Source organism: Merops nubicus, unplaced genomic scaffold (genome assembly GCF_000691845.1).
Source record: "Merops nubicus isolate BGI_N331 unplaced genomic scaffold, ASM69184v1 scaffold26516, whole genome shotgun sequence".
NCBI classification, from domain to species: domain Eukaryota; kingdom Metazoa; phylum Chordata; class Aves; order Coraciiformes; family Meropidae; genus Merops; species Merops nubicus.
The window spans coordinates 19,476-43,459 of NW_008617338.1; the positions used below are offsets into that span (position 1 = coordinate 19,476).

General features: G+C 43.8%; 1 protein-coding gene across 1 annotated transcript in view; it reads left to right on the plus strand.

The window, feature by feature from the left end:
* The window catches only part of FANCD2 (Fanconi anemia, complementation group D2), a gene marked incomplete at its 3' end in the record, with an annotated part of 42,774 nt that extends 18,811 nt beyond the window's left edge, over positions 1-23,963 (plus strand). The window contains exons 21-42 of the mRNA XM_008943122.1: positions 1,021-1,094; positions 1,183-1,323; positions 2,482-2,582; positions 2,881-2,996; positions 4,279-4,387; positions 5,075-5,173; positions 7,914-8,023; positions 8,921-9,067; positions 10,155-10,271; positions 11,148-11,280; positions 11,492-11,603; positions 13,213-13,326; positions 13,875-14,002; positions 15,368-15,467; positions 16,489-16,611; positions 17,336-17,429; positions 17,987-18,058; positions 19,595-19,633; positions 20,251-20,325; positions 21,439-21,513; positions 23,254-23,400; positions 23,889-23,963. Coding sequence (XP_008941370.1) covers positions 1,021-1,094; positions 1,183-1,323; positions 2,482-2,582; positions 2,881-2,996; positions 4,279-4,387; positions 5,075-5,173; positions 7,914-8,023; positions 8,921-9,067; positions 10,155-10,271; positions 11,148-11,280; positions 11,492-11,603; positions 13,213-13,326; positions 13,875-14,002; positions 15,368-15,467; positions 16,489-16,611; positions 17,336-17,429; positions 17,987-18,058; positions 19,595-19,633; positions 20,251-20,325; positions 21,439-21,513; positions 23,254-23,400; positions 23,889-23,963 — 2,301 coding nt within the window. The remainder of the gene's footprint in view (positions 1-1,020; positions 1,095-1,182; positions 1,324-2,481; positions 2,583-2,880; positions 2,997-4,278; positions 4,388-5,074; positions 5,174-7,913; positions 8,024-8,920; positions 9,068-10,154; positions 10,272-11,147; positions 11,281-11,491; positions 11,604-13,212; positions 13,327-13,874; positions 14,003-15,367; positions 15,468-16,488; positions 16,612-17,335; positions 17,430-17,986; positions 18,059-19,594; positions 19,634-20,250; positions 20,326-21,438; positions 21,514-23,253; positions 23,401-23,888) is intronic.
* Between the last annotated feature and the right edge of the window lie 21 nt (positions 23,964-23,984).

The window sequence follows — 23,984 nt, forward strand, 5'->3', positions numbered from 1 at the left end:
CTTTTACATGACAACAGGGAAGTTTTTTAAAGGAAATTTAAACGACATTTCAGAGCATGCTTTTAAGATTCATAGATGAAAGTAGAATCTGAAAGAACTTTAAACTTAGTATTGAAATGGGCTTCTGGTCAGATTATTAAGGATATCCAACACCTCAGGACTTGGAAGAGCCACAGACATTTTATGGTAATAGATAAATGGTATTTGTGGTAACAGGAAGAGGTTTGTGAAGGCCTCTGGACAGCTCTTCCTTCTTGGTGGGGATGCTTTCTGCATGTGTACTGTGCTTGCCAGGAGGGTTGCAAGCCATCTCAGGAGCCAGGAGAGCACAGAGTGGAGGAACTTCATGCTGGAGTGAGGGAAGGTGAGCAGGGAGCTGAGAAGTGCTGGAAGTTGCTCCAGTCACCTCTGTGCCTAGGGCTAGGAATGCCAGTCTACTGAGGTCCAGCTGAGTGCTCCAAGGAGGAAGAGCAAAGGAAGGAGGGTTTCTCCTTTTTCCTTGCAAGACTGAAATGTAAAAGTCAGCTAAAGTTCTCACAGGGTTTGTGCAGACTTTCCTAGGTCTTTTCACTGTCTTTTTTTCCAGATGTGTCTATTCTCCTTTAGCTGTTTCTAGCAGTATAAGCATGTGAATTATGTAGGAGACACAATGTGGAATAAAGCTTTGCCAGCATTTTATAGCCTTTTCAGTCTGATTATTGCCTCTTAGGACAGAGAACTTCCTATGACTGCTTTCCTCATCCAGCCAGCTTCTCTGCCCCTCTGCAGCACTGTGGAGCTTGTAGACAAGCCCACATTCAAAGAGCAGGGAATAAATTTGCTGTACATGCTCAGCAACATCTCCTGGCTTTGTCTGTGAAGACAGGCCTTGGCTCCCCTTGCAGGCAATGGGCTTCACTGCTGTGACCATTCCAGGATACCTTTCCTTGGCCTTTTCTTCTGCATTGTCCACTGATGCTGTTGAAGCTTTCTTCACTGAGCCTCTTTGCTGAGCAGGTGTGTTTTTTGCTTTCTTTATAGGAGGAGTTTGGGAAGAGTTTGGTGGAGGACTTTCCCAGTGACTTTGTGGTGGACCTCAACCCCACAGTGGATGGGTATGCTAATCACAGGCTAAGTATTTGTGGTGTTTCTGTCACCGAGAACTATGCTTGTCAACAAAAGCTCGTCTGTCTTTCCTTGCAGTTCATTCTTGTTCCCAGTGAAGTCCTTGTATAACCTGGATGAAGATGAAAGCCAGGGAGCCATTGCTATTAACCTCTTGCCATTGATGTCCCAGAGTGAGCTTGGCAGGGCCACTGATGGAATGGGTAACCAAAGTAAAAGGTACTTCGACTTAATGCTTAACGGTGGGATGACTGCAAAGGTAAAGGAATTGTTTTCATTTGGCACACTTCTGCTATCAGCCCTGCCTGCCCAAGTGCCTGAGAAGGAGCTGGTCCAAGAATTTACCAGTTTCCAGTGTTCTTTTCCTCCTCTTGTTATTAGACATATTCAGGTAGTTCTAGAGGCACAGGCTGGTTGGGAAGCAGCAGTCTGTTCTGGCTCAGGCTGTTTAGGCAAGCTTGGGTAAGCCACACTGCATCTGCCTTGGTTCCTGCCGGTCAGATGAGAATAGCAGCTCTGTCTTCCAGTGTCATGGTGGTACCGAATGCCATGTTGAGATGGATAGGCGACTCTGAGGTGGCAAAATTGATATTTGGAGCAGTGGTTCTCAAATGGTCATCAGGGACTTTGTGTGTGTCAGCAGTACCTGATTCATTCTCACTTCAGCTATACTTTGACAACGCAGACCTCTGCTTCAGACCAAAACCACAAACATGCACCCACCTGAGAGAAAAAACTGAGAAATACATGCTTTGTCTTTGGAGAGTGGAGCAGGAAATATGTAACAAATAACATCCAATTAAACATCAGGGCATCAAAGTTAAAAATAATAAAAGGCTTTTTTTTTTAACTGGCACCTTCATATCCTTTATAATTCACTGGTATAAGACTTTGTTGAGATTGCAGTTGTGCTTAGAAGAAAGAAATGATCGCTTGAAAATAAAGTAGAGCCTACTTTACATGCTCCTATGGAAAGAAATGTACTTTTCCTTACCCAGAATGTAAACAGCAGTGTGCTACAAACCATTCAGGAAGGTTTCTCCATTGCTTACAGCTGTCTTTTTGCCCAATTTCTTATAGTTCCTTCTGAATGACTCGACTTTGCTTTCTGCCAGAAAGAAATCTGACCCTATTTTTTGTCCATTACAGCAGTTTTTCTATCCTTGTATGGTTTTCAAGAAAACCAGTGATCACCAGTTTTTAGGTTTTTTTTTGTGTTAACTGTGTGGTGCATTTCCGCTCTGTGCTGATGGGACTTGCAAAAAGCAAAACAGAAGGCATAGGCAAGGTGGCATGAGGAGGACATAAGGGCAAAGCAGTGTGTGTTCTGGAGTACATAAAACACAGGGCTCACTCTTTCTTTTTTTTTCCCTCCAGGGTAGTGTCACCAATGTGTCTGTCACCTTGTTTCCGATTGCTGAGGCTCTACACTGCAGAGCAAAACAGTGGAAGCCTGGAGGAGATCGATGCCTTATTGGGTATGAAAATGGACTTTTTAAGAGTGAGTCTGTCTGACTTGCTCCTGTCCCAGGTCTGCAAAGGCTTCCTGCAGCTGTAGGAAGAATTGTGCAGTTTGGAGGAGGCTGAGATGTTCTGTTGCCCGCAAAGTGGAAGGGAGGCAGGGGAGACAATTGCTTTGTCTGGGGATGGAGTGGCTCAGAAGGCTTACTCCAGATAGCCATTGGAAATGGATACAGGCTTTGGTAAGCTTTTGTCCATGCAAAGAGCAAAGGTTGGGTAGTAAACTCGATCCCATGTTTTCCTGCTCTGTCCCAGGTTGCCCCCTGTACCTGACTGACCCGGAAGTTGAAGGGAAGCTGGATTCTCTATCCAAGCAGGAACGGGAATTTCTGTGCTCACTTCTGTTCTATGCTCTCAACTGGTTTCGTGAGGTGAGTAGAGCGTTATTATAGGTTCTCAAGTGGCACTTGCAAACACTAAGCCTGGCTTCAGGTGTGCAATTGTTGTTGGAGAGCCTTGCCTCTTGAAAACCTTCTCCAGTGTTCTTCCCTTCATTATCATTTATCCTTTATCTTCCTGCTGGTGGCAACTCTGCTTTCTTGGGCAGAGGCTTGCTGATGTGAATTTTCTACCTGCTACTCAGCTGCAGTCTGTAAACTGGCACATTTTGGTGTATGCAAATAGGTTTTGCTGTTGCTGGGAGGATGCTGTAAACCCCAAATATGTCTAAACTGTGATGTAATATCTGTCTAAATTATGAAAGGGGCATCAGAAATGTCCGTCTTGCCATGCTGGCTAGAAGAGGAGTTGCCAGCTGGTGAGGTGCATTGACTGTTGCCTTCTGTGCGGCATGTGTGAGGCTTTGCCTGCAGCACCGTGTCCAGTCTGGGCTCCTGTTGTCTGGGCTTCTGGAGTGAGTCCAGCAGAGGCCACCAAGCTGATGAGGGGCTAGAGCCTGGGAGAGCAGAGTTTTTGCAGCCTGGAGAGGGGAAGCCAGAGGGAAGGATATGTTGTGGTCTTTTACTGTGGTCTTCACCTAACAGAAGGGTTGTGCCCCCACTTCCAGATAAGTTGTGCCTTTCTTAAGATGCTCATTGTTCCACTAGAAAAGGCTCTAAGCAACCTGTTCTGAGCAGGGTTTTGAACTAGAGGCTTCCATGGGTCCCTTGTAAATTCAGTTGTGATTTTGTCCTTTGTTCTGTACCTCTGTGAGCTTACAGAAGGGTGGAATGCAGTGCCTTCAAAGAGGTCTGGACCATGTATTTATTTGCTAACGGCAATTGTCAGTGGCAATTTCCCTGCTAGTGTTATAACATCAGCTATAGCAGCGTTGGTGCAGTTCCACATCCCCAGTGCTCCTGTTCCTGCTGCTCTTCCAGGGCTGCCTATTTCTTGGCATACCTGGGAAGTGCCAAGTGGTCACCAGAGCCACAAGCAGCACAGAAACCTGTCATGGGGCTGTCTGCTAATTCCTCTTCAGTTAATATTAGATGTGTAGGTGTTGCTCTATCGCTGTTGTAGGTTGCATCAGTTATGTCTGTGTTCTCATGGGCTTCTGAAGAGCTTTGTTCGTGCAGTCTGGGTCTGGTCACACAGGCCAGTTGTGCTGTGTTGTGTGCTTATTCAGGACTTGAGAATGTTATTCAGAAAAGAGAAAGGAGTAAAAGTAGGTACAGGTCTCCCAAAGTCAGTGAGTTTGTTCTCTGTCTCTAGGTTGTAAATGCCTTCTGCCAGCAACAGGACGCTGAGATGAAGGGGAAGGTTTTGACTCGGTTACAGAACATCACGGAGCTGCAGACTGTGCTGGGAAAATGCTTGGCAGGTGAGTGTGAAACATTTGTACATTCTGGGCCTCTGCCAGCTGTGAAATGGAAGGAACTCTCTTAAACATCACTGGAGAAAGTATATGGTAACACATACTGCATTTTTATAGTGGCATAAGAGCTTGTGCATGGACAGCTATCGTTTTCAGTTTGTCAGAGTCCAAACTGCCCTTCTCAGTCACCTCCTCAGTGACATCTCTTTGACTGTTCCCAGGCAAATGTGGTAGAATCTGCCTGAGTATGATGGATACTGGACTCAGAAACGAGCCTCTATCCTAAAGAAAAAATGTTTTTCTCCAATATTCAGGTTGTACCAAGCCCCACTTCCCTGCACATTCTTTAATAAATTTGCATAATTCTACCTTTCCCCCCCCCATCAGAATATCCCAAATGCTCAAGTTCCTCTTTTTCCTCCCATCTGATCAGTTATGAAGTCTAGGTGTCCCAAAGCTGTGCCTGGACTTTCTTAATGGCCCATCAGTTACAAACTGGAGACTTTTGGTCTTTGGCATTGTCTCCATTATGCCTTGTCTACCAGTTTTGTCTGTTCTTGTTTATGACTTCCCTCTTTACTTATTATCTTATTTCACATTGAAAAGGTCCTTGATAAAATAAATGTAATGAAGAATACCCTGTCACCTTCTGCATAGCCTTACACAGGCTGTCCATTTTTTTGTCTCTTTCAGCAACCCCTGGCTACGTCCCACCACCAGCTACTTTTGATTCTGAAGTCCTGGAAGCTGTACCAGCCATTAATACTGTTGGTCCAATGAGAAAAAGGAATGGTAAAGAAAGTTTCAAACATTTACACAAACAGATGTGATTTGGGGTTTGACTGGCATATTGCACTGCAGCCATTGCATTTGTGTGTGTCTAAAGCCCAGAGCTCCCAGCAAAGTTTGTCTAGCTTGAAGTCTTATCTGATCAACTACTGTCACAGCTGAAGTGGAGGTGTAAAAATAACCAACTGCAAACAGATGTTGGACAGTCTGTCTGCTTGGGAAAGCTGATCCTTAGCATTTGACAGTGCGAGTCCTGGGTGTTCACTGACTGTTTTCACATGCCAAAGTATTTTCTGCAGTAGTGAGTTGTTCTGCCTTTGATGGTTTCCTGCAATTGTCTGGTCCTGAACCTGTGGCTTGAGGTGCCTTGCAAACCCCTGTTCTCCAGATTCTACTTAAAGGATCTCTTGGGAACCTCATCATGCCTCTACTGCCCAAGGAAATGCTGCCTTCATACTTTCCTATTGCAAGCTCCCACAGAGGACAAATAGGACTTGCCTTTCAGTTTTTCAAGCTGAAGTAGATTTGCTTTGTTCTTTCTGTCTCTAGTTATTTATAGTTTACATGAACATTTCCTAGGAACGTGTCAGCCTTTGAGCCAGACTGGACCAAAATTCACATTCCATTCAGTGAAAACAACTGGAGGAGGTCACATATTAGAGTCCCCATTTCTCCTTTGCCAAACCCTTTCTAGAGGGACTGGACCTATGACTTAAGATTAAGGCAGAAGGAAAGTTATGACCATGTTCTGCAAATGAGGAGCTCATTTATTTTGAAGATGGAGAAGTAAGTGCTCAGACTAGTAAGCCCAGACCAGATCAAGAGATTACTGAGCTTAGCTTGTCAAAAAAAATCAGTGAGTGCTGTGACCATGGGTCTCAGGCTTGAGAACATACAGTTTTGACACCAACCTTGCTCTTTCTTTAGGTATGCAGCATCTCATTGTAACTGAGCTAAATTAAAGAGTTTACTGTCAACCAATAGGGGAAGACTTTACTCTCCCCCTTGCATCCACACCCTCAGCTGCCCGATTTCCTGCCCCATGTTATTACATGGTGGCTATTTTGGCTATTTACTTTTTGCTAGGTTAGTCTTTTGCTGTTTTAACAAGTTGACTGTTTAACCAGTGATAAGGCTTCCTAAGTCAGTACAAGGGAAGTATCAGGAAACTGGAACAGGTGGAACACCACCAGTGTAGGGCTGGGAACGGGAGAAAGAGGTAGTAGGAGAAGCAGGACTACCCCATGGCCATTGGATCAGCTCAAGCACTGTCATAAAGTATAGCCTAAGCTTATTCCTCAGAAGAAAGGGAACAAGGAGCTCCCTAGGAGAGACATAATGTATCAACCTCACTTTCCTGTCTCACTTTCTGCTTCAGAGAGTTTATTTATTATGACATGGAAGAACCTTCTCCTGCCTGACTCTGCTCTTCCAAAGATAATATGTTAACAGAGACAGCTTCATTGGTATTGTTTCACTTCATCTTTGGCCTTGCCCCCAGGAAGGGTCACAGATACAAAAGTACAAGTCTCTGATGCTCATCAGCACAGCAGTTACAAAATGGCAGGTGAAAGTTTATGCCAAACTTGGTACTTACGGAGATTTCCCTGAGTATTCCTTTCTCCAGATTTCTTATGAAGTTAAATAAAACAAATTCCTGAAGGACTCAACAGCTGATTCCACCTGAAAAATGGACATTAAGTACTACCCTTTGCTCCTTCTTTAATGAACTTTCAGTCCAGAAAAGCACTACTCCATTTCAGTTCCTTAGTAGTTTCTGGTGTAAAACCTTGTCAAAGTTTTTTGGGAAATGTGAATCTCTTCTGGTGGATGGATCCCTTTCATCCACATGATACCAACACCCTGGCAGGCTAGTGAGCCTGCCTTTTCCCCAGCAATCTCTGTCTGTGTGCTCAGTGATATTATTTTTTATTGTAGACAGCTCTGCCATTTTCCCAGTGATGGATGATAGACTCACTGGTCTTTCATTATCTGGATTCTCATTAGATCCCTTTTTTTTTTTTTTGTTTAAGAGGAATTATGTTCACAAGCTTTCAATCCTCTGGCACTGTGATCAGCAGTTCTGAAATGTCTCATGTGAATTCCTTTGGGGACCTTATGTGAATGTCACCTTACCCTAGTGACTTACTGGTTGTCTGTTCGGTCTAATACATCCTGTGCAATTACTTAAAATCCATGTAGTTTCTTTGATCTCTCTGCTGCATAGTGCATCAAGTATGAGAATCTCCCTACTGTTGTCAGCAGTGAAGAGCATTGCAAGGAATTCCTTGAGTAACTCTTCTATTGGCTTGGTATCCCTGCTAGTCCCTTCTGGGGTTGTGTCCTATCTTCCTTTTCCAGGTCCTCTTCCTTTCTCAATATTGTGTCTGAGAAAGAAAAATGCAATTTTGGTTCAAGTATATTTTTTAAGACGGTGACCCACTCATTTTTACAATCACTTCATAATGTTTAAACTACAGTAAAATCTGTGATAAAAAAACTGTGCTTTCATTTCTTACTGTGATTTTATAAAAGACAAGCTGGTTGTGGGGTCTCCCCAAATGCATTTTACTCTCTTTTGGATCGTGATCCTGGCTGTGGATGACGACACACAACTTGTGCATGCTCAGTGCTTTCTTAGGGCTGACTGAAGTACAGGCTGTGCCGTTGCCCTGGCTGCAAGTGCTGCCTAGTGTTGAGTACAGTGTGGCCTTTGTTTCTGAAGTTGTTTTTTCTCTTTAAGGAAGGAAGAAAAGAGCTGATGGCAACAAAGCCAGCTTCGCAGATCGTTCTCAAGCAGATGACAGTTCTGAGGGAAACCAGCCTGATACTGAGCTCTCCGAGCTGGAGAAGGTAGGTGTGTAACCCTGGAGACTTGCAAGAAGACTAGGGAAGACTGTGGAAGGTTTTGGTTTTATGCCAGTGTCCCATCTCTCAAATTGCTGCAGTATCCTGCCATTCCTAAGCTCAGGTCAGAAACTGTGAGATGAATCCAGAAAATACAGACCCTAGTAAGGACCGTATCTCCTGCTGATTATAGCCTGCTTTAGTCACAGGTGCTCATTTTGCAAATTTTTCTTGAGGTATTTAATCAATTATAAGGCATCTTTAAAATTATCCGTTTTCATCACACCTTGAGAACTATTTCCCAAACCTATCAACTAGTGAATTATTGTTTTTTATTTCTTATTCTTTTGAGTAAGCTTTTACAGGCTTGTCATCATGTCTGGAATTAAAGATCTGTGCTGGCTGAAAGATTGAAGCCAGGGAGGTGTGCCCAGTTTTGGGCTCAGCATCGTGAGGGCGGAGACCTCATAAGCATCCCACAAGGCCCTACTTCTACCACTGTTACTAATAAATGTTATGGATTCCATTTTATCAGTTTCAGCCAGGCAAATATGCTTCTGTTTCCTTGCTATTGTACAGATATGATAACAAAGTCCTTGAAGTTACAGGGAATAAGCAGAGTCTCAGTTTTGGGAAGGAATGTATCTAATATGTCTTAAAATTATTCCTGTTTCCTAAGTATTTTTTTTTTCTAGAACATTTTTAGTTACTTGCACAGTCTAAGATGAAAATGCTTCTGATTCTATGTACTTGTATCTCTACTAGCTATCATGAATTCTTCTTAGTCTTTTTTTCAACCTGGCACAAAATACAGAAATCTGTGTGAAAGGAATAGCTTTATTTCAGCTAGAAAGCCTTCTAGTCTTGCAGGTTGCAACCTTAGTTTTGCCATTTACTTTTCAGACTGCTGCTGAGAGAGAGGCGGGAAATCCTCTGGGACAGCTGCAGAGCTATCGCCCGTACTTCCGAGAGTTAGACCTGGAAGTGTTCACTGTACTCCACTGTGGGCTGCTGACAAAGTCTATCTTGGACACAGAGATGCATACAGAGGTGAGCAGAACAGCCTAAAACCGTTCTGATAAGGCTTTGTGTAACCACCTCCTGGGGCCGAGGCCTTGGCCCCTTCGGTTCCATTAAGATGGACGGAAGGTAGATGTTAAGATGCGTTGGTCCAGGGGCGTGAGCTAGGTACAAGGAGAGAATTTGCCCCTGAGAAACCAAAGTACTTCATGGCACTGAGACAGAGGACTTCCTGAGAACAGCAGTCATGTAGTGTAGCAGCCTTAAAACCAAAGTAATATGAATATTGTATAAAAGGGAAAAAAGAGTATAACACGTACAGATCTAATGGAATGAAAGGGGCTTCAATATTGGACGCTACTGAGATGTAGGATGTTACAACATTTAAGTAAAGCCCACATTACAAAAAGACAAGTGTCTCAAAGCATCAGCAGATCAGAAACTGTGTGGGACTGGCATTGTGCATGTGCCCTTTGTGCGCAGGGTCCTGTTTGCCATCTGGGAGCTTATATAAAATTACATTGCTATGGTTAGGGAAAGCAAAAGTGCTTAATTTTGTTACCCTCTTTGTAGGCAGACTGAGTCCATCTGGAGTCTAATTTTGTTGGGGTACAGTAAGGTTTGTAAAATGTGGAAAGGCCATGGCAGGCTGGAGCACAGCCTGGCCTGCTCTGAGGACAGCTGTCCCTGTGCACACAGGTCACACGCCAGACTGTTTGACAAGTCTCTTGGGCTACATGGCATTATTTCAAATTACTTCTTAACTGTTATTCGGTTGGTGAATTTTGTGACTCTTTGGACATAAGCCTCTTTTTATCCTCAGGAGCTTATTTTCAGTGTCAATGTATATAAATCAGTCCTCTCTCAGTAGCTAAGTGTTACTGACATCGCCTCAGCTATGTTCAGAGCACCAGGTTTGCTTCACGCTTGGAGTAAGCAGAACCAATGCCTCATCCCTGAAATGGGGGAGACATAAAACCCTAGCATGTACCAAATGGGTCTCTGGCTGAGGGCAACTAAGCCAGGAGTCATAACTGGAAATGGAGGGAGTGAACTTGAGCTTCAAGGCACTACCATTACATCTGGATACTGGGATTGACTGTTCTTGTAACTGCAGGCTCGTGAAGTTGTGCAGCTGGGGCCCGCTGAACTTTGCTTCCTTCTGGATGACCTGTGCTGGAAGCTGGAACATGTGCTGACCCCGAGCTCCACAAGGAGAGTGCCCTTTCCAAAGGCAAGTACAGCAGCAGCCAGTGGTCTAGACCTGGGCTGAGGCAGAGCACATCAGTGGCCTCCAGGCCTTTCCCCAGAGAAATGTTTTTCAGAATTACTATCACCTATCAGTTAAATGGCAATCTGATGCCCCGTGGTGTGTCAGAGCACCACTTGCTCTTCCAAAAAAGACTTCTGTGCCACTTTGCTCCCTGAAGACATTGCAGCATCTGGTGCATGTCTCAGGAAAGGGTCCTGTTGAGGCCTCGTAGCCTCAAAACTCAAGTGGCCCTTTTCCTAGCCCTCCCTGGAAAGACTGTCTCTGCTGCTCAAGAACCAGTCAGATTAGGCAGGCCAGAGAGCTGCTGCATCCAACAGAAGCTGCCACACCCACGTTTCTGTTCTTTCTGCAGTATTTAGAACACTGAGTGCAGTGACTCCTTACATTCATGGTTGATGCCTTCAGAAGGAAAGTAAATGTGTAGCCCACTGCATTAAACTATGAGAAATTCATCACAACCTGATGGATTCCATCTTATTCGGTGTTCTTTCTCTTTGTCGTTCTACCTATCTTAATTACCACATGCAGAGGCAGTCTTCTCTTAGTGTTTGAGTAAAATGTTGGACTCTGATCTTAAAGGTCTTTTCCAACCTGAAGGTCCTGATTCTGTAAGAGAGCAATGGGTCACATCAGTTGTACTGTTCTCATCAAATGTCCTCCATGCGGCCGAGTTGGTGGTGCTGGTTAGTCAGCAGAAGACAATTTTCTCATTCTGTGACCCCCTCCTGACAGAGTGTATGACATGAGGAATTGCACTGCTCAGGAGCCATCTAAGAAGTAGTGCCTGATGCAAAGTTATGCTTTATAACTTAAATTAATCTTTTGGGTTTGCTGCAGGAAAGAGGCTACAAGGATATTGGCTTTTCCCATCTTTGTCAGAGATCCCCCAAGGAAGTTGCTATGTGTGTAGTCAAGCTACTAAAGCCACTGTGTAGTCACATGGAGAACATGCACAACTACTTCCAGGTCAGCGGACAGCAATTTTGACTTGAAAAACTGTCAGGTTTTGTCACCTTTAAAGATATTTTTGGTTTTGTTTGTGGGATAAAGGGAGTGGTTTTGTTTTGTTGTTTTTCTTTCAAGTTTTTGAAACATGGAATTTATGGAAATTGATTTTTGTGCCATTATCTTTCCTTGGAATAGCATTTAATTAATTATCTGTTCTGTATTAAAGGCAGCAGTTATACAAAATCGGGATGTGGAAGATGACCCAGGAGTGGACATCCAGGAGCACCAGCTGATGTCCTCTTGTTACCAACAGCTGTTACTAACTTTTCGCTCCCTATTTGCTTGGTGAGTTTACACAAAAGAGCACATATCGTTTAAATGAGCACGTTCTCTTGCTTCCTATTCTTGTCCCTTTTCTTTAAAGTGTTTGTACCTAGTAAGTGGCCTCTCAGCCGTGCAGAACAACAAACTGCAGTGGTTGGAGACTTTCAGGCACTTTGTAGTTATGTCAAGCTTCGTTGACTGTTCCTGAGTTGAACTAAAGCTGTAAGTAATTAACAGTGGAGGCACGATGAGGCACTGAACTGGCTAGAATTCAGTATGGTTTGGGTCAAGACCAGCATAAGTGTTACACTGGTACTCCTGGTTGTACAGCTCCCATTCTGCCTAGGGATCTTGGAATTTCTTGCCCAGTAAATCCCCTCATCCTTTGCTGAATTGTCACTGCCTGAATCCTGAACAATTAAAGATTTTTTTTTTTTTTGCCAGTGGGAAAGGATGAATTTGTACTTCATTTATAAAAAGCCTGTGCTGCAGCTGCACTCAAACTGGATTCATAAATACCAAACTTCACAATGTGTGTGCAGCCTGGATTTGACCTCTGTGACTGCTAATATAATCCCAAATAGCATCATAGATGTTTTTTATGAGCACTAATCTAGATCTGTGTATGGAAAGTGGTTTACTTTTGGGCTTAAAAAAGTAGTAATTGTGTAAAAGGTGTATGAGTTCTAAGGTACATTTCTCCTGTTGGCCACTCCTGGAGCCTCAGGGACCATGATTCATTCCTGACTAGTTCTGATAGGTCATTTTCTCATTAGCCAGTGTGAATGTTGGTTGTTCCTGAGTGTAAACCAAAGAACCTGACCACTTTGTAACCACAGGCAGTTCAAGATCAGGTTTGCTGTCTTGTTTGGATAGAGAGTAATATATAATTCTGATTTGCTGTGGGTCAGGTAGCCATACATTTTGGCTAGCTGTCCAGCCATTTAAGCCAAACAACCAGGTTACAACTCTTTTTACATACATTTAACTGAGCGCTCTCATATTACCTGTTGTTAATTGACTTGTGTATTAAAGGTGCGCTTGCACGTTACCATTATCAAGTCAATGTATTCAGTCTATAGATCTTGAATGTGGATGCATTGGAGCCTTTCCAGAATGCATATCCTCACTTGAATGATTTCAGAGTCATCAGTAGTTCAAGTAGTTAATGAAGATCTCTGCAGTTTTCCTCCCTGCTAGGCTCCTAACTGCTGTTCAAGAGGTGACCAGCCACTCTCTCTGCGCTTGCACAGCAACTGTCATGAGACATTATCTTTTTAGCAGGTCTGCATAACATAATTTCAGTATATATGGACCTCCACTTCTATGAAATGGCCTGTCCCCTCCTAGCCAGGCCTGCAGTTCAACTGAAAAGTTAGTTTTGTGTGTGCACAAGGTTTTCTGTTCCCTGGAAAAGATAAAGCATGTGTGTGTGAGAACTAGGTTTGCCATCAAAATCAGTTTTTATTTTTTTGTGTCCCCTTAGAACTTTCATATTGCAGAGTTCTTCTTGCATCTCCAGCTTCTTTATTTTTCTTGTTGCAAAAATATGCCCAGTTATGCTTTTGCATCTGAAATCTCTCTTCCTTCTAGTCTGATAACAAACTGTTTGTTTTTCCTTCCCCCTCAGGAATGGTTTTTCTCAGCATGAAAATACTGACTTGCTAAGGTCAGCTCTCCAGGTGCTTGCAGACAGGCTAAAGCCAGGAGAGACAGAATTTCTTCTTCTTGAGGAGCTGATAAGGTAGAATCAGTATTTCCCAAACTCTGAAAGGGATGAATTTCAAGCAATTTTCCCTGATGTGTGTGGGCATTATGGGTAAAGGGATGTTTGGGAGCTCTCATAGAGACCACCCTACCTTCAGAGAACTTTGTATGTAATTGAATGGTAGTGCAGGCAAACCTAATGAAAAGATCATTAAATATGCATTTGTTTTATTGGATCTCACTCATTTGTATACTTTCTAAGACCAGGAGATCAGTAGGATTCATAGAAGCAATCACTTTGTTGTGGGTAGTTAAAATGCCCACAGAAACACTGGGCAAAAAAGCAGTCTATAAAAATGTTGCTAGACTTAGAGTCACTGGAGCTTGAGAGAAGTTTCTTGGTGTCTGAATCTTTATCAGCTAGGGGTTGACCACTCCTTGTTCAGAAGGGCACTGCCAGAGACAAAATATTGGGCTAGGGAGACCTTATATCTGAGCTGGTCTAATACTTCCTTTTTACTTAAGTATTTCTGGGATATTACCTTATCTACAGTGTCTTTGTTTTTCTTTTCCTGTCATCCCCAGTGAGAGTTTTCAGTACCTACTGAATTTCCAGCAGAGTGTTCCCAGCTTCCACTGTGCATTCACTCTCACTCAGCTCCTGATTGCCGTTTCTGAGAAACCAATGGCTGGCTGGAAGAAAGAGAAAATGGGTAATGTGTGAAGAACCTCTAATCTCAGATTAATTTTCATGCCATCCTTTGCCTCTAAATCTTGGGTTCCAGCTCTGAAGTGCATCTTTTGAGGGAGAGGTTGTCCTTCAGTATCCTAGTAATCTCACTGGTGAAGTCCTAATGGTTAATGAAAGGAAGAGCAGTAAAGAGATGGAACCTCTTTGGTATTTGTTTTGCTGTGCCTTGATCACATGCAGAAAGACAAACTCCAGATGCCAGTTCTTTTAGCTGAAGATTTTAAAAAAAAAGTCTCACAGCTTTTAAGAGTTCCAAGAGCAAGCTTGCTGTTCACTTTTGGTACCAGTTTAATCACTGATTACAGAGGTTATCGTAGACTTAATCTGATGTAGCTTCGTAGTGTAAGTGGAGGTGTCTGTGACAGCTTATTTCCAAAATTTATGGAAATGAACTGCAAATACAGCTGTTACTTCAGAGCAGAGAAGAAAACCTGTACATTCTAACCCCCTGCAGCAAACGTTTTCAGTTAAGAGAGCTTTGCTCAGGGGTTAGGACCCATTCTGTAAGAGGAACAGCATTCAGGCAGAGAAGGCACAGACTGCAGGGAATATACAAGAAAATTAGTTGGTCTCCACTCTGTCACACACTGAGATAAAGACTCCAGACACAGTCCCCTCTCTCGGCCATGGCTTGTCATACTAAGACACCTCTAGAATTTGTCTTTCTCAGATCCCCCTAGTCACTCAGAATTATAAGTTACCTACTTTGAGATTATTTTACTGTTTTAAACAGTCTCACACTGACAGAACTGCCCATTGAGTGTGGCAGGGAATAACTAATTTTAACTAATAATTCCCTGGTTTTAAACATTTCTGCAAGAGACAAGCAGGTTTGTTAGCAGTTTTGATTAAGAAATCTGTAAACTTTAAACTTGCCTGTTTACTTTTTTTATTATTATAGCACTGTGGCCAAGAAGTCAAGTCGCTTGTTACTGGAACCCCTTTTCTAGAAACAGATGCCCTAGGGGTTATATATTGCCCCAATTAAATACAAACAGTTGGCACACTGTAGGAGCTACCAAACAAATAATGCTTAACTTAAGTTTGTCAGGGAGAAATGGCCAGAGATGGATCACGCTTCTGAAGTGAACAGGCATCCAGACCAGGAACACACTGGATGTGCATATATTTTTATTATCTTGATACTTGTCCTTGTGGCCTTACTGCTTTTTAGGGGAAATGCATTCTGACTTACCCGAGTTCAGGCATATTGAGGCATGGTGATATTGTAATCTTTCAAAAGGCCATTTGGACACGCTGCCTTTATACAGAAGAAGGAAATTGTCTTGGATTCTTCCTTCACTAAGTTATCTCTTGTCTTTTACAGCTTCGCTAGCAAAGCAGTTCCTCTGCCAGTCATGGGTGAAGCCCAGTGGAGACCAAGAGAAAGGCAGCCAGTTCAACAGTGCGCTGCACACGCTGCTCTGGTGAGGCTCAAGCCTTTGTCTCAAGCATACCAAGACACTTTTTTTACTAGTAATTACTGTTGTTGCAGCAGAATGACTCCTCTTAGTCATAACCCTCACACTTGCACAGTTTGGCCTAAGGTGCTGTTTCTACAGCACTGAAGGACAGTGAATGATGGGAAGAATTACGTTAGCCATTGGCAATACAAGCCTGTTTGGACCCCTTGTTTTCTAGACTATGGCTTGTCAGTGTACAACACCACATCCATACATGTATGTGTGCATAAGTGTGGATCTAGACCAAAGTGTTGAGTTTGTTTTCACTAAACTGAAAGCAGATCAGCTCTCACTAAAGTCAAAGAGAACAAGACCGAGTATTAGGTGAAATACAATCACAGAAGCACAGGATGGTTGAGGTCAGAAGGGGACTCTTGAGATTCCCTTGTTCCGAGCCCCCTGCTCCAGCAGAGAGACCTAGAGCAGTTCCCTGTGACCTTCCTCCTGTCCTTCTTGAAGACAGAAGTGATGCTTGCTTTCCTCCAGACCTCAGGCATCTTTCCCAATCATGGAGATGCCATAGTGGTTAGTCTCCCATGAGGACCAGGGGCTTGCAACCATGGGGCTACTTCTAGCTCTCTGTAGGAAGCTCCACTTCTTCCTGATCCAGGTGGTCTACAGCAGACACCCACTACGATGTCACCCATACTGGTTGGCTCTTTAGTCCTTACCCATAAGCTCTAGGTTGGCTCATCACCCTCCTCGGGCAGAGCTCCATCCTTCCAGCCATTCTGTTACATAAAGGGCGACTCTTCTCTTCCCAGCCTGTCCTTCCTAAGTACAAGAATGAGGGAGTTTTAAATCCAGGTTTGTTTCAGATCATGGTTGCTTTTAATGACATTACTGTGACAGTTCTAAGTATTTCCTACATGTGAGTGTTTGGCATAAAAGTGAGTTTGACTGTATTAGGCGAGTAGGGCAGCATTCAAGAACTTGCTGTGTTATTCTGCATAATGCTGATGAACTAAGCTGGTTTTGGATTTAGTGTCTACCTGGAGCACACAGATAACATCTTGAAAGCTATAGAAGAAATTTCCAGTGTTGGTATTCCTGAACTGATCAACTCTGCTAAAGATGGATGTTCTTCTACTTACCGTACACTAAGCAGGTAAACGGAGACTTTCATGTTCATGAAACGCCCAGTGGCAACTTCTGCTTTTTAGTATTTAATTTCTTATTCTGTGGTCTATTATGGTTTCATGTTAGTACTCTTGTGGACTGCTCTGTGCATTTGTAGACATTCTTTTGGCAGTACACAACTGTTAGTACACAGTTAGCTTTATGTCAGGAATGGCCTTGTGCATTAACACCATGTTGAGTTTATTATTTGTTTGCCATCAGATATGTTGCCTCTTTCTGTGCTACTGTGGTGGTATAAAACACTCCACAAGTCAGCCTCAGAGGCCTGGAGTGGCTGTAGGCAGCCCTGGGCTGGTACGTGGTGTGCAAAAGCACACTCAGGGTGTTCCTGCTCCTACCATGGGAATTTAGAAGCATGGTTTACAAAGGGATGGCCAAAGTTCCTGCTTTTTGGAACTACCAAAATCATCTTATGCTGACAGCTGCAAACCTTTTGCTGTGCATCCCACAGAGCTATAAAGAAGTGGGTGGCGTCTATGTGTGGTCCTACTGGGGAAGTGACTTCCCAGATTGTCCATCTGTCTGGGTAACGAGGCTCGGTAGACATGCTTGTGAGTCCTAGGGTTGATGTCCTGTGATTCCCTCTTGAGAAGGATGACCAGCTGGGCAGTTTTCCACATTGTTCTGGGGACAAGAAGCCTATCTGGAATCTCAGAGCTTGCTTTTGGCTTTTTTTCTCACTTTCTTCACAGGCAGACATTCCCAGTTTTCTTCAGAGTAATGATGGCTCAGCTAGAGAGTTCAGTGAAAAGCATCCCAGCTGGGAAATCATCAGACTCAAGTGAGGTATGAAAATAAATGCACCAGCCTCTTTGAGGGGAAGAAGACATAAGTTAAACCATATGGTACAATAACGATGTATAAATTGGAAAGGATTCTACTTCTGAACTTTGTCTAGGAAATGCAGTCGCACAGCATTTATTAGCTGAAACTGAGATACAGGGTAATATATAAATAGCATCCTTTTTTTTCCTCTGATTTGTACAATATCAAGAATCCAGTATATCCAGCAGAAGGTATAACCAGAAAACGGGTAGTAATCAGCAAAAGGCTAAGCTGTGCAGTTGGTCTGCACGGCTGTGTGGGACCATAAAATTAATGCAACCAAGAGCTGCTCTGAGAGCAAGGCAGTGTGTTAACTCGGCATTTTAAGCCATGTGGGGACTGAAATTGTCATTGAGTGGTTTTGCTATGGTGAATCTGCCTGTGGTGAAGCTTTGTTCCTCTGCCTTCAACAACAACAACAACAACAGTGCTTTGGCTATAGCAAATGCTGAGAGAACATCCAGCAAGGTGAGAGGAAATTCACCATCTTGGGTTGTTGTCCCCTTGCACTCCCTTAGGTGCAACTGGAGAAGCTGCTGCGGTGGAACATTGCTGTGCGGAATTTCCATATCCTCGTTAACTTGGTCAAGGTGAGGTTCTTGTTGGTTTCCTGGCTTTCCCTTCAGATTCTCAGCAAAGCCCAGTGTAGCCGCGTTCATGAGCACAAGGGAAAAATGTGAGGTATGGGTGACTAGTGGAATGACCTGGAGGTGGTAAATAAGCCCAGTTATAATGTGTGTGCAAGGGTTTCCACTTAGCTTTTACTTTAATACTACTTGATTCTTAACAGCCTTCACATCTTCCTAAAAGTTCTCACACAAATAATGTCTGCACAAATACAGATAACACAGGGAAGTGCAGAAAAGGGATTGAACCAACACCACAATCCCCTAGTGCAGTGTTTTGTGTCTGCCAGAGCCCACTGCCAGCTGTGGAAGTGGCAGATGGGAGAAACCCTTCAGGTAGATGTGGAATAACATCTGACAGAAGGAAACATTCTCCTGATGTGCTCAGCTAAAGGCAGGCCGATATTCTAAGCAGGGGCCTTGGATTTCTGTCTGTAACCTGCATTTGGTGCTTATCTGATAGCCTTCAGCTTCCCTTAATCTTACAGTAACATATCGTCTTCCTTTGAATCCTGATGACATTCACATTGTCCTGTGGGGATGAACTCTAGAGGGCAGCCCTGCTGGATGAAATAGCCCCTTCCAGCAGTTTTGGAGGTGGTATGTTCAGTGTCACCAAGTGTGATGATATTTGGGGCAGAAGGTGGATAGGGACAGCTGCACTTTTTTCCTTGCTTAGGTTGGTTGTTACCATTTGCTTTTATCGTATCTGAAGTGATGATTGGCAAGTCCAGCTCTTCCAAGTTTGGCTTATTGAGCTCTGGTGAATAAGCTGGATTCTTCTACACAGCAGCTTTCACTGGAGCCCTAGCTGTGCTCCTCATGCCTTTTGTGAGGGTGAAGGATAGAGCTGGTTCTGTTTTCCAATTCAGAGCAACACCAGTGTACCTTAAGCTGTTACTCATATCTGTGTGCTACGCCAGTTAGAAAATTAATTAATTAGTTACAGCAGTGGTCATTGGCAAAAATACATACGCAAATGTATACCAGAAGAAAGCCATTCAGAGAGGCGAGACCATCTGTTCTGTTTCTTTGTCTGCTGTTGGGCCACAGCTGTGTGTAATCTGTGCAGTGACACTTGGTGTCTTTCACCAGCTGGCACTGCTAATGTAATAGCTTCGGTATTTCTTCAAAATACTTTATTTTGTACATCTCAGTTTTGCTTTGTCTGTTAAGTGGTTACTTGCCCATCATCTGGACTTGGGTCTCTTGGGTCCCAAGCTACTAAAAACTTCAGACTTGTTGAGATAATTTTGTGCCATCTGCAAAAGGGGCACCTTAGATCACCGAACAGCCATCCTGCCAGGTACTTTTGCCTGACAGCCACGACACTTCATGGGCCTATGTGTTTGAAACTTGAGAATGGATGTTGCCTTAGAACAGGTTTTACAATTTAATGAAGGGTATGTAATGAAGGGCTATTTTTAATTGGCTGCTGTGTTTACATTGTTTCCTTTAGGCTTGTGGACTGATCTCTGTTTTTACATTTTGTCCAAGCAGGTATTTGACAGCAGGCCTGTACTTGGCATCTGCCTAAAGGTAAGCAAGAACTCAAAATGACTGAACAGAGCAGTTTAAATACTAGCTTTCTTGAGTTGTTGCTCCCAGTGGAGTAGAGCAGTTACTGAATTCTCTGGAGGAAGCAGATGCTGTATCTTAAACCTTTAACTGTCTTCCACTAACTGTCATTGTGTGGTTCAACCACAGCGAACTTAGTGCAATTGGCATTACTGACTTTAGATCTTTTCCCCCTGGTCCTCTAAATGAGAGGAGACACCACAGCAGACAGGTGTCCCTTGGAGCCCAGAAAGATCCTGTGTCCCTCTGCAACTCTCCCTTTTCTGGCTAGGGCTCATATATATGCATGGTGATTCTAACTTTCTGTGGTTAGTTCAGTTTTATTCCCAGCTCCGTAGTGAATAAAACCAGGGATGTTTGCAATGATGAAACTTTGTACTTCTAGCCTCTCTGCACTGAGACCCTTTACTGATCCTGTATATTCCAGGACAGCCTTCACGTGAATATAGTCTTGTACTAAGTGAGAAGAGTCTGCAGAGTAGCTTGAAAGAATGTATCAACATCTTGTCTGATTCTGTGACAGTTCTTTGAAAAAGAATTTAAATTTGTTTTCTGATCTATTTATCATTCTTTTATAGTATGGCCGTCTCTTTGTAGAAGCCTTTCTGAAGCTTGCCATGCCTCTCCTGGACTACAGCTTTAAAAAGCACAGGGTAAGCTTTTTGGAGACAGGACGTCTGGAACCAGTGGGGAAGCATAACTGATGCTTGCTAGAAGGAGAGTCCTGTGTCTGGTCACATGTTGGCATGACACTTGTGACAGACACTTCATGACAAACATGTCTAATGTCTCCAGCTGTGCTTTGTCCTTTTTACTTGTCCATTGAGTCCTGTCTCAGCAAACAGATCACTGCTTCTCAGACTGCTATCACTCTTCTGGTTGGATGGCTTCACTGTTAGCAAAGGAAGACCTTTCAGCCTCTATCTCCTTCAAGTGTTACCACAAAGGTGTCACTCACAGAGTAGGAAGCTCAGTCAGGTTGGTGAGGGCTTGTGGTTCAGATGGACAGTGACATTGGTATTTTTGCAATAGCTCTTGGATCTTTGAGCAGGACAGTGCACATGAGTGCAGCTGGACAGGCTAACCTTGCTGCATTACATGACAAGCAAGAACAGGTCACCTACTCCCCCTGCTTTGCTGCAGGGCACTCCAGCTTTGCCAATGAGACTCCTTCCTTGGCTTGGTCTTCACAACTTGTGTCTCTAATAGATAACGCCTTTCTCTTGCACACATAAGATGTGTCCTCATGGATGTTTGAGGGAGTGAGATTATCAAACACATACTTAGTCATTGCCACTGGGCAATAGAAAGTGACATAATTTGCTCAGTAGCGAGGATTGATAGTCAGAGTTTGTGCCGGTTGCGTTTCAAATACTAACAGAGTCGAGCAGTATGTTTCACACTTTGCCTCTGGTTCCCCTGGTTCAGAAGGTTGTACTCAAGGCAAGCTGTGACAAGTTTGTCTTGATTTTATTTGCCCCACTTCCACTGATATGCATTCATTCCATACTCTGATTCAATATTAGTTTCAGTTCAAAGTGTTTGTCCTTATGACACGTGGTCATACTTTTACTACCAGTTACTTGACTTACAGCGCAAGTCTCCTGTGGCTTAATCCTGTTTGTCTGTTTCCTACATGCCTGCAGCATATCTCTAACCCACAACCCTTTGGAAGGATTGCTAGGACTAATATTGTTTCATTAGTCTTGTTTCCCTTACAGAAAAATCCTTTGAGAATGATTTGCTGGTCTGCTTATTTATTGCAGGATGATGTACAGAGTTTGCTGAAAACCTTGCAGCTGAGTACCAGACAACTTCATCACATGTGTGGCCATTCTAAGGTAAGAGAAGTTCTAATTGCAGCACAAAGTCCTGCCCTAAGAATGATTTATTTCCTTTCCACTGCTTTTCCAGGGCATAGGCAGGTTCTGCTTGCAGGCTTCCTGCAGTGTGTGCACAGGCGAAAACTCTGAGAGCAGAAACAGCCTTGGTTAATGGCCCAAAAGTTGAAGTAATTGATCTGGAAGTGACTGACTTGGATGTCAGATCAGGTTAGCATACTCTTTCTTAGGACAGAGGTTCTTGACATCTTTGGTTATTGGCATCTGTAAAAGTGTGTTTCAGGGGACACAAGCTAAGATCTTGGAGACAATGCATAAAGTATAGATGTCAGATTAATAATACGGGAGAGAAGCTTTGGCAAAGATCAGCAACCTTGCAAGTTAGAAGACTCAGCAACAGGAGGCAGATGAGGGGAAAACCTTTTGAGGTGCCTTTTGGGCATTGTTATGTTGATACTAGGGAAGAGGTCAAAGGGAGGGAAGGAAGGTGGTATCATGCAACCAGTCTGCCAGTGCCTCTACAGGAGACTTGGGGCAGGAAGGAAGGAGAGGCTTAGTGGCTTTCTAACAGTGTGGGGAGCCAAGGCTCATCATGGGAGAGAATCACACAAGAGCAGTGTGTGCTGCTTTGAATCCTAAGAGTTCGGGAACTCTTGTCCAAGAAGGGAGCTCTGCCAAAGCCGTAGAAGGGAGAAAACCAGCTATGAGCATAGCTCCCAAAGCTAGATCTGCTACCGATTTAGTCCAGGGCTGTCATTGGAAACATGAAAGTCAAGCTGGAGATCAGAACATGCTGTTGCAGCTATTAGCATAGGGGAGAACTGGAAGCTCTCACAAACCCTGGGGTATGCTAAATGTCCTCATGTAAACAGGGCAATATCATTGCAGCTTGCAATGTCTTGTCTTGCACTTGACTGCTATCTAGAATTTTGGCACAGGTTCCAAGACCTAGGGAGCGCTGTGATTGTTGATTGTGTCATTAATTAGTTTCTCCCCTGATTTGGGGCTGATCAGTGCTGATGATTGCTAGGTCCTGCCTGTTTCCCAGGCTAGAGGACAGACTGCTGTTGGTACTCGGTATCTGTTCCCTGTTGGCAGAACACAGAGCAAAGCAGCGTCCTGCTTCCCAGCTGTATTGAACTCTTCCAAGAAATAAAGCTGAGCTGATTTCCTGTATGAGCGCACCTTAATGAAAGAAGGTTACCAATATCCACATGAAAGAGGAAAATACTTGTGCACAAAATAATTGTTTATGGCTCTTGGCAGGTGTTTTGGTTTATCAGTGACTCTGTCCTGCAGATCTGAGCCTGACAGGAAGAGATGCTCACCCAGAGCTATATCTCACCCAGTACCTGCTATAGCTGCCCTTTCTTAGCTGTTTTTTTTTCTTACAGCAGCTCCATCTGTCCCCTCCTGTCCTAGTTTTCCAGAGTTCTCTTTGGTCTGGACAGACTGGCTTTGGGGTTTATAGTGCACACACTTTCCATGTAGCTAGTGCAAAGGAATTGCATTAGACACCCAGCAAGGAAAGACTGTCATTGCAATGGCTTGTTCGGCACCTTTCTCATTCTTTCTTCTCTGTGCTCAGGAGTTCAACAATTTCCTGACACACATCTCTGGGCAAGTTTTGTGGGGACTGTGTCCAATCCCTCCCACCTGTATAACTAGTGGCTTTTTAAATGGCCAAAGTACTCTGGAACCGATCGTAAAAATGTTGTGCTGTTTCTGTTTCATACTCAGATTCGCCAAGACATTGGACTGACCAACTACGTGCCTTTGCTGAAGAAGTCACTGGAACAATTTGTGTACCGAGTGAAAGCAATGCTGGCATTCAACCACTGCCAGGAGGCCTTCTGGGTGGGCATCCTTAAAAATCGGGATCTTCAGGTGAGAATCACTGTCGGGTCTTGAATTCCCAAATAACTGTAGCTCTGCCACCTTGTGTGGCTAGAGCTCAAAGACCAGATTCAATGTGACCGTGTTACAGTCAGCAGAAAGAAGTGCTTTATTTCAAGTTGAAGGGCCTGCATCTCTAGGGGCTTCCTTGCTGCAAGGCTTTCATACTGAGTGGTCAGGTTTTATTGTGCATAATGAACAGCTGTGGGAGATTCTCCCTGTTTCTAGCAAGAACTATGTGTGAAGAAGAGAAGAGGTAGTGTTCACTTCACCACCTCTTCGTGTGGCTTTACTAGAAGCTACTTCTGGTTGTTTTCTTCACCTTTTGCTGTAGAAGCAGGACAGCTGAAACAAAACCTGCTTTTCACTCAGAAGCTTTTTATGTAAGCTGGTAACGGATGCCGCTTTCTGCCGTTCCACACCAGCACGTGTTGGCCGCTTCCCACACGCTCAGCACAGGTCTTCTGCATTCAACTTAGGGAGAAGAAATCCTGACTCAAGCCTCCGAAGCGAGGGACTCGGACTCGGAGGACTCGGCAGGCAGCGGCGCTGAGGTGAGGCACCTGCGCGCGGGG